Consider the following 14,347-nt stretch of genomic DNA (forward strand, 5'->3'; position numbering starts at 1 on the left):
AAACAGTGCTGAGGCCACTAGACACGGCCGCTTTGATCTCACCCCCCTCTTTGAGAATGAATGTACATCTTATGTTGCACACTAGGACAGAAAGTCGAGTATCCAGTAGTGCATGTGTTGTTTTAACTCGTTTAATTATGTGTGATCTGTAAAACTGACACTCACTTGGAAACTAGCTGCACTCTACAAGCGATCGCTACACTGAATGGCGTCTCTATCATTGTCTAATGGAGACGCAACTCATTCCAATTCACTCATGTTGGCTATCGGTTATCAAGTTCACTTTAGCTCACTACTCGTGCGAAGTGACACAACGTACACATACACGAACAATGACATAAGAATATGAATGGCACATTTTCCAATCAAACAATTAAATAAATTCAGAAATGCTTTCTCATGACTTTTCTATCACTTCCGCTAACCTGTTATGGACATGCACACACCATAGATGTATCACAAGAACTAGATACCGGACTGACAATACGGCGGAATGTCAATTTTTCTTTCCCCAGTGGCCACTTGAGGTACTGCAGCAAAATAATCCCTTGGGCCCCAAAAGCATCAGGTTGACTGTGACCTGAAACGCGATTCATAGCCAATATTACTATGGTAGATTTTTCAGTTATGGTCTTTGAGTCATTTTTAAAAAAAAATGATAAAGGCCAGAAAATCACCAGAAAAGAGTTTACTCCCAGTGTGACGTTCGTGTATGTGATGTTCTCCAGATTGGTTCTGATTGGCCAAATAGATCATGTGAGTTGCAGAGGCATGCTGGGAGGTGACACTACCAAAAATAGCCTCTGAAGTAGCATTAAAGTGTTTTTTATTTGGAGTTTGTATCGCTCATTTCTCTGGAACTGGACTTTACAAACAGTCGTATAAACAGCCTGAGAACTTTTACTGTGTTCTCATGTCGCTCCTCCTGGTCTGAAACAAGCGGCCTACCAAGATAGATAGATAGATGGATAGACAGACAGACAGACAGACACTCTTGGTCTATTAAATTTGGAAAAATACAATTCAAGAAATCCTTTATAAAATGAGTTTTCAGGGTTTTTTTTTAATCCTTGTTGTTGACAGAATAGAAGAGGAGTCGCCGCTTTGTCAGGACGTTTTTTGCAAAATCATGCGAACACACGCACACAAAGACGTTGACAAGCTACAAAGTCGTCTCCCTTTGGTTGACTTTCCGTCAGCTTGATATAACCGACACATTTCATTGTGTTCAATTTCTGGGAAGAAACTGTGTTCCGAACCACAAGGCTGTCATCGTCAATGAAAACTCTCTCTCTCTCTCTGTGTCCCTCAGTTCAGCGCTCTGTGGGAGACGGAGACTTTCTGAGAAACACTGTACCCAGTGTCTTTCCATAGAAACTGAGCAAGGAGGTCAGCGTGGCAACCGAGGCCCCCTGCTGGCTCTCACCGCCGTCTCATCGTCTAAATCTTCAAACACAAAGCAGATCTCATGACTCTCCACCCTATTCTGTTTTTATGATTATCTTGCAAAATCTAAAAATACTCATTCTGGTGGACATTATTAAGCAATGACATGAGTCATTTAAACGATTCAACAGGAGTCGTTTAAAGGTGTAAACAAGATATTTTCGGTGCTGGTAAACACTCTGCTCCAAGTATTTACTTAAAACATTGTTGGAGTTGAACGCTGAAGCTTGACAAAGAATTCTGGACATGAGAGTTTGATTAATTCACATTCCTTGACTGTGAACACGATTCATGAGCCAGCTGGTTTCTTTTTAGCCCGTAAATCATGCACAGCACCGCCGATTAAGCCGTGTGTGGAAAAATAATGACAAGCTAGTTTAGCACTAAATCATCTGAAAGGAACAAATTAAGGTGTAATTCGTTAAAAAAATAAAAAATAAAAAATCTATGGAAAGATATGCCAGCCTAAGCCAACAAATAAAAAAAACCCAACACACTCAAAGTTTATTTGATAGTCATTTTATTGAACAGAAGAAAAAAAAAGAAAAAGAAATGCTCATCACTCATCACAAATAAAGTGCACTTTCAGTTTACAGCCAAATAATCAGACGTCACTTCCGCCCGTCGCACTGGCAGGCCGGCCATGTCCTTCCTGACGGGTTACAGTAAGACCAAGTGCAACATCTGAGCCTTGCGGCGAGGGCAATGCATAAGTGTCAATGGAAGCACGGTGCGATAAAGGGACAGAACGCCAAAACCCCACATTTCAACCCAATTACCGCACACACACACACACACACACACACACACACACACACGCACACGCGCACACGCGCACGCACGCGCGCACGCACGCACGCACGCACGCACGCACGCACGCACGCACACACGCACACACGCACGCACGCACGCACGCGGGTGACCCTTTCTAATCCATGTAACTGTTCAGGAGTTCTACAGAGAAATAAAGAACTCCATGTAACAATGCTGTAACATAAAAACCAAAACAATAACGGTACAAGAAAAACAAAAGACTCCACTGCACTGCTGCTGTGGTGGAAGACACCGCAGCAGTAGTACAAGTCCAGTTTGCCCGGTAAAAACGTTGTTAGGTAAATCTCAAGTGCAGCCTCCAAACATGAGGCTTTGTTCCTGTGAGCGCCACCAGTGGACGCTTTGGTTTAAACACGGCACAACCGTCTTCGGTTGTATTTCTTTTCCATCACTGACACTCCAGCAGGGTTACTCGGATTAGAAATGGTTCCCAGAGTCTAAATCCACAACATTGGGAGTCGTAATTGGGTGAAATATCTATTATTGCGCGAACTCTCCCTTAAAAATACAACAACAAAAAATCTCTCTCCATGAGACCGAGAAGTCGCTGACTGGCACTCCAGTTCGTAATTCCTTGGCGGGTTCACTTCTCCCTGGCAACAGCTCTACGATGACAAGACGTCCACTTATGTGTAAAAAACAAACAAAACAAAAAAAACGCAGTGATTGTAAATTTATTAGTGTCTAAATTTCATTTTAATTCTAAAATCTTTGCCTTAAACAAGCGTCTTTACAGTTGAAGATCGTCCCTTTTAAAAAAATATTTTTCCTATTTCCAGAAGTGTTTTTTTTTTCTATATCATATATGTACAAGTTGTTTTTTGTCGTTTTCTCAAAGAAAATAATGTTCTGTTAAAAGACTTTTGCAATGTCGGCGTCGACTCCAGTTTTGGCACGTGTTACTTGACCGTTTCGGACCGTTTTCACTGCGGATGCGGCCTCTCCTGAGCCGACATGCCCACCCACCGCTACCTTTTTTTTTCCTTCCATGTATTTACAACGAGATGACTCTGACACGCCTCCTCCTACAGAGGCAGAAAAAAACAAACATCTAACGTACAAGAAGTCTGGGAGTCTGAAGGCGGTGGGGTGTGGGGGGGCAAGGGGAACCACAATTCAACAACTCCACCACTAGAGGACCGTAACGGCGCTACATCGGACACACAAATTACACAAGTTTTTTTAATCTAGAGACAAAAACGGCAAGGAGGCCGCTACGCCGCCAGTACTGGAAATATAATCCATCGTATTGGAAAAAATGAAGGTTAACATCATGCAAATTTACACAAAGTTGGACGATTAAAAGCTCAAAGCGGAACCTCTGGGCGGGTGGTGTGCAGTCTGCACGGGGCAGGAGGCGCAAACTCAAGAGCGCTGGGGATTTTTTTTTTTTTTTTAAACTAAGGGAGCAGCTGCTAAAAACAAAACTAAACAAACAAACTAAAACACGCCTACGGACAGTTACATACACTTCACCATCGTGGGAAACGCCACAACAGATCTTTTCTCCCCCTACTTCTTATTGCACCGTTTGGACCGCTCATGCTGCCAGAGACGGATCGTTCCGGCCTCTCCGCTGCACCCTCTCTAAGTTTACTGGTCCGTGTGAATTGACAAGAGGTCATGAGAGCCATTTATGCCATGTCCGGTAGTGCATTAGACGCACCTTGGCCGTCTGCAAGAGACTTGAGAGAAGAAGAGGAGAAGCAGCAGGATGAAGGATAAATGTCTGGGGGTCAATAAATAGCTTGTTCCCACCTCATCAGGATAGGGAAATTCAGACTAGAATCAGGGATATTTGGAGGGAGGTCCTGCACTGGGATTTCCACTCCTGTGTAGTGTCTCAGTCTGACTGACATGCAGTTGCACAGCAGCTGGAGGAGAAGAATGGCATATCGAGACTGTGGGTCGTTTTTCAGTTGGTGATTTCTGCTGCAGGTGCACAAAGTCTGCGCGATACGGCGCGCTGGCATCACCTCACTTCCTGTTCATCCACCCAACCAACCTGACGGAGAATATCTGCACGTCGCGATGCAGACCCACATCCCATATACAAATAAATGCGAAAACTAAAGATGTTCTAAATTACCAAAAAACAACAACCGCAAGAGCACCAGAGTCAGTGGAAAAGATTGGACTCTGCAAGATACTGCTATAGGTGCAGCTTAGTGAGTTCGGGTGGGGGAGTGGGGGTTCGTTTAGTCTCTATCAGGCTATTTGGAGTTTTGGCATTAAAGTGCGGTCCAGACGCAGGTGACAAACGACAACAAAAAACAGAAAGAAAGACGGACGGACCTACAGAGGCAAGACGGGGGAGACGGAAGGATTGGCACGTACAAACAGGAGCAGCATAAGATGAAGACGACAGGGATCAGATTATTCAAAAAAACAAAAAACAAAGCAACAACAAGAATCCCGTTCAGTCTTCTCCTGCCATGGGCTCTGGTCAGTCCCTGGACTGGTAGAAGAGGATGTATCCCGACTCGGAGTTCTTGGAGATGTCTGAGGTAAGGCCGTAAAACTCCTCGATGGCCTGGGCGTCGATTTTCTGCACCACACACACACACCAAGACACACACAGACAGACAGGCTGGGTTGAAGGAGCGCAGGGCGGACCCACACACACACCGACAGCGAGATACAGTGAGAGTGACGCACCTCCACGATGTCATCGTCAAACAGCAGCCAGAAGCCGTGGCTCTTCACGATGGTGATGTAATGTCCTCGGTTTGGGCCGCTGAGAACACGGAGACAAACAGTGAGTGCAGCCCCGGCCAGGCGCTTTGGCAAAACGATGAGTGAGCCCGTCTGCGATAACAGAACCCAGCATTTAAAGCCAAACAATTATTTTGAAGAGGCCCGAGTCCAGGTTGATTCCAGCTGGAGTTGATGAGTTCTGGGGGGACGGGCAAGACATGAAAATAAACTGACTGAAGTTTTAGCAAGAAAGTGTCAGCAAATATCAAACAGTGGTGGAATTATTTCTTTAAACTGTCAGTTTAAAATATATACAAGAAAGAGAAAAGGAGCAATTCTTGAGCTAAAAACCCAAGCTCTGCATATTAACCTTTGTGATGTCACAAAGGGCAGCAATATTTCACTGGCTGGGGACCACACCCACCCTCACCCCCAAAAGGCCCTGACTCCGCCCTCTGAGACCACCCAGCTCATGTCCACACTGAAGGTCCAACCGATCACGGATGTTCACAGCAGGCTAAGATTTTTTGCAGGAGGCTGCAAACAGCGGGCTAAACATGCTGTTGGCTGGAGAGTCTGTCCTTAATAAAAGTACTGTGTGCCACTCATCCAGCGGAGCGCTGAATGAAAAACAGTTTAAAAATAGATGTAATAAGGGGCCTTGAAATACCAAACCAGGGTCCACGGCTGAACATGACAAGGTGCAATTACACATAAGCGCAACAAAAAAACAACAACTCTGTCACCTCGGCGCTGAGGACCTCATTCTGTCTTTAGCTGCAGGCGTCAGCTCTGCGATAGGAGCTGCTTTTGTTAAGCATTCAAGAGTTTTTACATGCGACACAAACACAAAGTGAAAGGCGGTTTTAAGCTGGCAGAAAAACAGCAAGCAATGTGTGTGCGTGTGTGTGTGTGTGTGTGTGTGTGTAGATATATATTTATATATATTTTCAATTACTGCCAGTTTCACAGAAGCTTTTCAACTGATGTCAGCAAGATCTCGGAAACTAGGCTGAAAAATATTTGAATAGCAGTCTGCTGCTTGTAGCAGATTACAAACAAGCAGTGTGTGTGTGTGTGTGTGTGTGTGTGTGTGTGTGCATGCAAAGTGCATGTCTGAAATAAAGCAAACCAAATGCAACCACAGAGCTGAAGACCTAATAAACCTTGCTGGACGGTGGGTTTTACTTCGGGTCAGGAAGCACATCTGAGTCAAGCTTTAAAGCCGACACCACGGCTGTTGGAGTGTCGTACCTGCCGCAGTGCACCACCACGGCCACCAGGTCGTACATGCGGTCCAGGTTGACGGCGTCCCCGGACGTGTTGAAGAGCCGTAGTTCCAGCGGGAACACCACCCGGTAGGAGAGCTTGGTGTAGCGGTGCAGCTGCTCCATGTACTTGAACCTCTTCAGGTGCAGCGCCAGGATCATGGGCAGCTTCTTGACGCGCATCCTGCCGAGGAGAAAATCAATCAAACAATTAGGGCTGTCGGCGTGAACATATTAATCGTCATTAATTAAATACAATCCATAACGCGTTCATTTTTTCCAATCGCATTTCAAACGTAAGGCCGGGTTCACACTGGAAGCGAAAGCGAGCGATCTGCGTCAAGCTGGACAGGAAGTCACTCAAAGAAACACAAGAAAATCTGGTAAATTTTCAAAATAAAATACTGCGATTGACAAATGCGATCATATTTGTGTCCGTTATATTTGTCAGCATCAAAACAGAGTGCCAGAGAGATGAAAACGAACAAACACGCACAAAAGAGAGCAACAGAGTGGGCTGGCTACGGGGCGGGGGTGGGGTTTTGGGTGTCTGAACACAAACAAACAAACAGGTAAAGAGCGAGAGAGGGGCAGAGAAGAGTTGTTGTCAAGTCAGGATGGACGATGTGAAATTGATCTTGATGAAAAAAATAGCTCTGAATGGGAGTAAACAACGGCAGAGCAGAAGCCCTGCAAGCGACTTTCGTGGGCACTTAGGCTTCCGGTGTGAACCCGGCGTTAGCATCTTTGCCCCTTTTACTAACCCCTAGTCGGCCCCTCTGGCCGATTTCTGGTAATAAATACTTCACATTATGGGGTTAAAACTGCCTTTAAATGCAAAATAACAGAATTTTACACATGCAATTCAAACGCAGTTAACAATTAATCATTGTTAACTGCGATTAATCGCCATTGCAAAAATTAATCATTTGACAGCCCTACAAATAATAATTAAAAACAATATAAGCATAGGGGGCGCTGTGAGCGGTCGGCTGTGTGGGCCTGGGCGTGTGAGACCCCGACTGAGGGTGGTCTTACCGCTTCTGCGCCTCCTGCTTGCTGCAGCACGTCTCACAGTAGTATTTGTATTCGCTGCACAGAGTCTCTGTGTTGCTGAAGTCCCTGCGGAGGAAAGGACGCCACGCGGGGCGACAGAGGTTACTCCATCTGGCCCGCATCGACTTAAAAATAAACAGTAGAGTAACAGTAACACGGTGATAACCTGAGGCAGTGTGTGATGGACGTGTTCTGCTCCACGTCCACGGAGAGATCCAGAAAATCCTCGTCTTTGCTGCTCACCTGTCAGAGAGACGCAGAGGAAGAGGAGACATGAGGTAACGCCACACATGCACGCACGCACGCACGCACATACATACGCACAAATCTGTGCAGCCTTTGTGACCCTCGCTGCCATTCAGGGCCAATCGCGGCCCCCCCGATCGGCGAGGACAAGCGGCCGTGCACCCAAACGCCTCCCTGCTTCACCTCTCAGCACCTCCGCGTGAGGCTAATCCTCCGCTCCCCGCTTCTCTTTCATGCATACTCAGCAGCAGCGCCGGGGTGTCAGGGGGACGCCGGAGTCAAAGAAAGAGAAAGACAAAAAAAGAAGAAGAGAAAAGCACCGTTTCACAGTTGAGGCAGCGCGTCTCGTTGGTCAGCGTGCCCTGGAAGATGTCGTGGACCCACGTGGGCTCTGCCTTGTTCTCCGCCTCGGCCTCTGCGGCAGCGGCCGCCACGGCGGTGCCGTTGTTCTTGAGACGCCCGTTCTGCTTCTCCTGCTTCTTCTCCTCCTGCAGGATGTCGGCCACCGTGTTCAGCAGGTAGTTGAGGAATTCGTGCGCGTCCTGTTGCATGTAGTTGTCGAACAGGTCTGCAGGGCGAATTGCAGATTTGGTGATTAGGTCATGAGTCAATGACGTCTGTATGTCTGAAAAAAGCCATTACAATTTTTTTTAAATCTTTTTAGCTTTTGATAATATGACTGCACCACATCAAGCAAACTCCTAGTTCCAGTCGAATTTGGGCCTTTTTTTTTTTTTTTTTTAGATCATTTTCAGTATCAGTCACTTTCATTCTTTCACTCCTGAAACTATGCACCCAGCGAGAGCAACATACCATCATCCATAAACATTCACACACAGAGACAGTACGTGGAGAGAGTGAGTGTGTGTGTGTGTGTGTGTGTGGACCCTGAAAAGCGAGACGAGGGCACCGCGAGTGTTCCAGGGGACGGAGAATGCGAGGAGAGGAAGCAGCTGAGCGAAGCCCGCTCCCCAACAGAGGCGCCATTGTTCTCTGACATAAAGAGCCTCGTTACTGCGGACGGCGGAGAACAGTCGGCCTCTCTGTCGGTCGCCCGGTGACCCCGTCCACCGACACGCACCTGTACCTCCACTCAAGTATTTGGGACCAAATTATAGAAAACGTGGCCACGAGGTTTGTCGGCCCCCATCTGGAGAGGTCCCGAGTGGAAAAGCAGCCCCGAGGTGAATATATTATAGCAAAATGTATCTCATGACCTATCTGTAGATCTAGTTAGTTGGTTTACAGCCTGTTGACTAGGGGCAGAATGTCCCAATAAACTTCATAATTGGCCTCGCCCTTTGCGACTGTATTGGCAGCTTTGTTCTGGTGTTGGAGATGGCTGTCTGGTTCAACTTATAAACAGTGTGACTTTTGTCGAGTTTTTTTTTCCCCCTCAACCTCCTAAAACCCAAAATGCTGCCACACGCTGGCTTTAAATCCCGAAGCAACCACTCAAATTCGTTTTCTTTAGTGCTGTGTGCGTGTCGGTGCCTCGTCTCATGAGTTGGTTTGGATCTGCGTGCTCGTGTGTCTAGTGTGCATCACCTTAAACGGACCGGTACGACGCTGCAGTGCAGTTGCACATGAGAAAAACACATTTTTTAAATTTGTGAATCGATTCATAATTGGCAATGTCATAATCGGAATTAATATAAGAATCTATTTTTTTCCCCCACCCCTACTGTTGACATGAGTGCAACATTCAGAAAAGGATTATGCAGGCAAGAATTTCACTGTCAAATTTTGTGCTGCATTCTGGGTGATTTTATCCCTTTAAATGGCAGATAATCACATTGCACAGCAAAATGAACCTCCTGCTACTACTTCAAATCTTATTGGTCAGAGTTATCCAATAATGGTAAATGGACGGCGCTTATATAGCGTTTTCCAGCACCTTGGAGCCAGGATTCGAACCGCCAACCCTTCGATCATCAATTCACAGCCCGCTCTACCAACTGAGCCACAGCTGCCATAATGTCGTGTGACGGGTCTCCGTCAATCACTTTGGTTCTTTTCGGTGCAAGTGTTTCAAAGCTTTCAAACTGCAAACTACAACATTTCTAGCCAAAGGATTCCGTCCAGAGCTACAACATGAAGACGAGTGTGTCACCGTTTTCCTTCCGCAGCCGCGAGATGAACTTCTTGGGCGGGATGACGCCCACTTTCTTCTTCTGCGTGGCGATGGAGTGGAAGAGGTCGGCCAGGCATGTGAGCAGGTTCTCCTTCTTCTTCTGCTGCGCTTTGTAGGCCAGCACGTTCTCACGGAAGGGCCGGCAGAAGTAGAGGGCCTGGAGCACCGAGTTACAGTAACATGTGTTTCCAAACTGGGAGAGAACAAAAAAAAAAAACAAAACAGGATGAGGACCAAAAAAAAAGTCGAAGAGCCGTCTGCTTAAAGTAGCCGGGGGGGGGGCAAAAAAAAAAGACACAACTCTTAATGTCTTCATCCCCTTGGCCGACGCCGCTGCGTCCACTGTGTTTACGCGATTCCCTATTAAGGAAGCAAAACATCAACATGTTGGCCGGGAGGCTCGGAAAACATCAGAGCTGCGGCAGGACTGAGCGTCCTGCCTGGGCCGTGAGTCACGGCTCGCTGTGTTTTGACAGACGACACCGGTGTTGTTTTGGCAGCCAGCGGCACCGACGCTGCGCGGCAGGATCCGGCGGTACTCACATTGACCAATCCAAAGTAGTGCTCATTGATGGGGAATTGCTCCGGGCCGATGTCTTTCTCCAGAGCAGAGGCATTGGTGCCCTGAAAGACAAACAGAAACCAGGCGGTGAGGAGTGTGTGTGTGTGTGTGTGTGTGTGTGTGTGTGTGTGTGTGTGTGTGTGTGTGTGTGAGTGTGAGTGTGAGTGTGCGCAAAGAGTCATAAATCAAAGTTTTCTCAAATTCATTAAGCGGGTGAAACGGACTGTTGTTCTCCACCATGACGCATGATTGACAGGAAAATGTTGGGGGACAGTTTCTTGGGGTCCGAGTCGGCAGTGGGACCAAAATTACCGACCAATTACGTCTTAATTGATATGATTACCCTTCTAAGCAAAAGACGTCAGCGTATCAGTTTACCTGCTATTATAGCTTAAATTTAGGGCAATTATCCCCCTCCTCTTCCTGTCGCAGTGGAAAGGGATCGCGCTTTAAACGGGGCCGACGCCAGCGGCGCCGCGCGCAGGGGCGGGACCTTCGGAGACGCGTGCGCGTTTCTCGCAAGTTCGGAAAAACAGCCGTCGCATTTCCAGCTTCGGTCCGTGAATTCCGGTGCAGCCGCAGCCCAGCGACTGCACAACAAATGCACTCTGTTCTCCGTTAAAAGAGAATCATTGTAAGCAAAAGAATGAAGGATAAGTTCGGCTGCAAGTTTGATTACATTTGAAACATTCGCCCGACAAACAGAAGACAACTCAAAGTCACCTGGAGTCAGGGGAGCATTACTGCCTCTTTAAGAAGGTGACGGGGACCCGAGGCTGCCACCGTCTCTTTCTTGGCGTGAGGGGATGCGCATGTTATTTGACAGCAATAATAAAAAAAAAAAAGACTCCGTTGGAAATTAAACGTCCGGTCGATTGACGTTTGCACCAATGTGGCAATATCTGACGATCTAGGTCGCACAATGCGGCAGGGTTACCAGAGCACAATCGGGTGCCGCATTTCTGAGCCTTTTTTGCGGCTGCGTATCATTAGCGCAAAACCTTTGTGCGGCGATAGGAACCGACCCCTGCCCAAGTCGGTTTGGACTGCTGCTTCTGCTGCTGCTGCACGTGATACAAACTCTAGGAAAGCAGCTCGCTGGACAGCAAAGCACCTTGACTCGCTTTCAAGTTGCTCTCCATTGTTAACATCCCTGGATTCTGTTGCAACTTCAATTGATTGAGAGTCGACCCGCGTTCAAGAAACACAGCGTCAACCCCCTAATTTCAGTGGGCAAGTGGCTCATCAGTGCTGGTAACTTTGGGGACGAGAGACGGTGTTCTGACGGGAGGCGTGTCGCTCCAAGTGCAGCCGGGAGACGGTGTGCGACGGCATGCGGCTCCCTGCAGGCCCGATGGCCGACCAAGCCAAAACTGCTGCCAGCAGAACCAGAACCGCGGTCGCTGACATCTCGGTAGCTCGCCAGCGCACGGCACGCTGACAAAAAGACCCACACGGGCCAAACGTGGAATTGTTGGACTTAAACAGAAACAGTACATTTTGTTGCTCTGGGGTTAATTGTGCCTATTATGTATATTGGTGCTCCTGTAGGCAGTCTGACAGTTACTAGTGCTTATTTTGTTTGCATTGATGTGGACTTTGACCAATTTTCAAGTGTGTAGCAGAGTGAAAACCTGCTGATTGGTCCATTTAAAAAGTAAGAAGAATAAAGGCTGTACTGGTGGTCCCCTGTGCACTGTTGGGAAGGAACCTGACAAGGACGTGTGATGCACAGCCGTTGAAAAACGCCTTTACTGACTTTCTATCTATCAAAGTGAGCTTCCAAACTCTGTGTCCTTGGCCAACATACGAACAGTACAGAACACAAGCCTGAAAATCTTCAGAGACAAAGAAGAAGAATGATTCATTGCAACCCAACAGGAACTATCTTTCAATCAACTGTGAACCATGACACATTTTCCCAGCATACAGACAGAAACTCTGCTCTGTCTGAAAGGCTGTTCAGCAGATTCAAGCAGTCGGTTTAGACAATGCCTTCCGCACAAAGCATACACAATAGAACAGTGTTTGCATCATGTAACACATTCACAATACCTGATATAACTGTGTAAAATAATTAAATAAAAAGAGAGAGAAATACAGTGCAAATGGTTATTATTATTACATTTATTTTTTTTTTTTTAGAAAAATGCTCTGCCACAGGAGCACCAATATCAGGGAAAAATTGTTGGGGCTCTTTTGTTCATATTTTCCTGCAGCTACAGACAGAGAATGAGGTGACACGTTTTTAAGACTGAAGTGACGGAGCGTTGTTGCACTGATATATAATTATTGCACTTTGTCATGTTCAGTTTGTCATTTAGAAACGGCTGAATAATCAGGAACGTACATGGTTGGCACTTGCACCGTGGATGTGCAGGCACAACTAGAAAGTTAGACACAAACCTGATTTTTCAGCAACAGCAACTCCAATAAGCATTTAATCCAAAGGGCGACTGGGAGGCTGGATCAAGGCCCCCCTGCAGAGGTCACAGCAGGGCCCACAATGCACTCAAATCCCTGAGGGATCCCTTCTGAACTTTCCCTGCTGCAGACTGGACCATCGAGATGTCCAGTCTGCAGCAGAGAGCTTGCTCTACAGAGGGCCTGGTTCTCATCACTTGCACCTCGTTGTTCTGCAGCAGCAGCAGCAGCAGCAGGGAGCACTGCGGTCACTGGGTGTCATGACTGCAGCTGCAGCAGCAGCGGCCAGAGGGCACAGACGCTGCAGGCCCCTCTACAACAGCCTCCAGCCTGTCTGCGTCGAAAACCACGTTATGCAACCACAGCAGGCTGCGCTCGCACGTCAATCACCGCTGACAGGAGACACAGTGTAGCGTTGTGTCATCCCGCGCTGCCTGCGACAACAACACAACGTCAAGGCCACCTCGGGAAGCCTGCAAGCCAGTCTGGGCACTTGAGCCCAGCACACATAACTAGTTCAGCACCATCCGCGGGGAAATGAGTGCGGATGCAGCGGGTAGGGCAGGGCAGGGGATCGGCCGCGGACATCATCTCCACCAGCAGCTCTGCTGCACAGCGGCGGCTGCAGGCTGATCGATAGCAACACAGCGCCGAGCGGCGACCGAGTACTCACCATATTACAGATGGAGGCGATGTTTCTGACAGTCATTTAGTTTACAGTGTCCCCCTCACCGCCATCTTCATGAAATAAACATGATTTTCAGAGGAGGGCGAGCGAGAACGAGCGGCCGAGTTGATTGTTCGCAGCCGCGGCTGGAGGCCAGACTGCAGCCCCGAGCGTCAAGAGAAGCGGCCGCGGCGACGCGGAGCACCATGCGGCCGCCGCCGACGACGCGGGGGAGCTGGGTCGGGCTGCGGCGCTCAGCGGCAGCACGGCTTCATCCTGCCACACGTCCCGGAAACGCCGCCGCCGAGGTACATGAGTGAGCGGCGGACGGACAGCTGAAGTTGCGGGGCAGCAGGTTGTCAGCGACCACCAGGAAGCTCGGACGATGCTCCTGCGCGAGGCAAGGCGACGCTCCCGCCCATATTGCTAGAAGCTCAGATACGATTGGTTCACAGCTCCTCCTTTTGAGTGACAGAGAAAATGAGACCAATTGACATCGCGTAACGGGGAAGTTTAGGTGAGATGCGACCAATCAACAGTAAACGTGGCCCGAGTCCATGTGGGAGTTGTAGTTTGTATTTGTGACGGATTTAAAGAGATTTTGTAGGCTTTTTGCACAGCTGCGGATCTTGGAGTTCAACCAGAGGGTGTCATTTGAGATGAAACGGGGAACTGCCACCACCCACCCCTGCTACTGTAAAAAAAAAATAATAATAATAATTGTAACCATGATTCAGCTTGCGTAGTAACCAAACAATTTAGTAGTTTTTAGTTCTTAGTACAGAAAATTGCTTGACGTGACTCATTAAAAAAAAAAAAAAAAAGTTTGACCTTCTAAAATACAACTGTGTCCTGATTAAAAGTGCACACAATGCACACATCTAGTCTGAAAACATACAGCCTACAGTGTGAGTTTAGCCAATGGTAATGTTACGTAACCAATCAGCTCCCAGTGAGTCGTGATAATAGCAGGAGCTGCCTTTAAAAATTACAGAAATCTAAGAAAACAGGAC

General features: G+C 47.6%; 1 protein-coding gene across 1 annotated transcript; it reads right to left on the minus strand.

Moving 5' to 3' along the window:
* Positions 1-1,949: 1,949 nt before the first annotated feature.
* Positions 1,950-13,758, minus strand: usp46 (ubiquitin specific peptidase 46). The gene is made up of 9 exons (XM_076039224.1): positions 13,341-13,758; positions 10,225-10,305; positions 9,661-9,874; positions 7,868-8,115; positions 7,468-7,544; positions 7,284-7,367; positions 6,232-6,429; positions 4,939-5,017; positions 1,950-4,828 (listed from the first exon to the last, which is right to left on the minus strand). Exons 1-9 carry the CDS (start codon positions 13,374-13,376, stop codon positions 4,727-4,729), a joined length of 1,119 nt encoding a protein of 372 aa, XP_075895339.1. The 5' UTR covers positions 13,377-13,758; the 3' UTR covers positions 1,950-4,726.
* Positions 13,759-14,347: the final 589 nt, after the last annotated feature.

This window comes from Nelusetta ayraudi, unplaced genomic scaffold (genome assembly GCF_046127955.1).
Source record: "Nelusetta ayraudi isolate G7.1 ecotype Tasmania unplaced genomic scaffold, CSIRO-AGI_Nayr_v1 ptg000059l, whole genome shotgun sequence".
Classification (NCBI taxonomy): domain Eukaryota; kingdom Metazoa; phylum Chordata; class Actinopteri; order Tetraodontiformes; family Monacanthidae; genus Nelusetta; species Nelusetta ayraudi.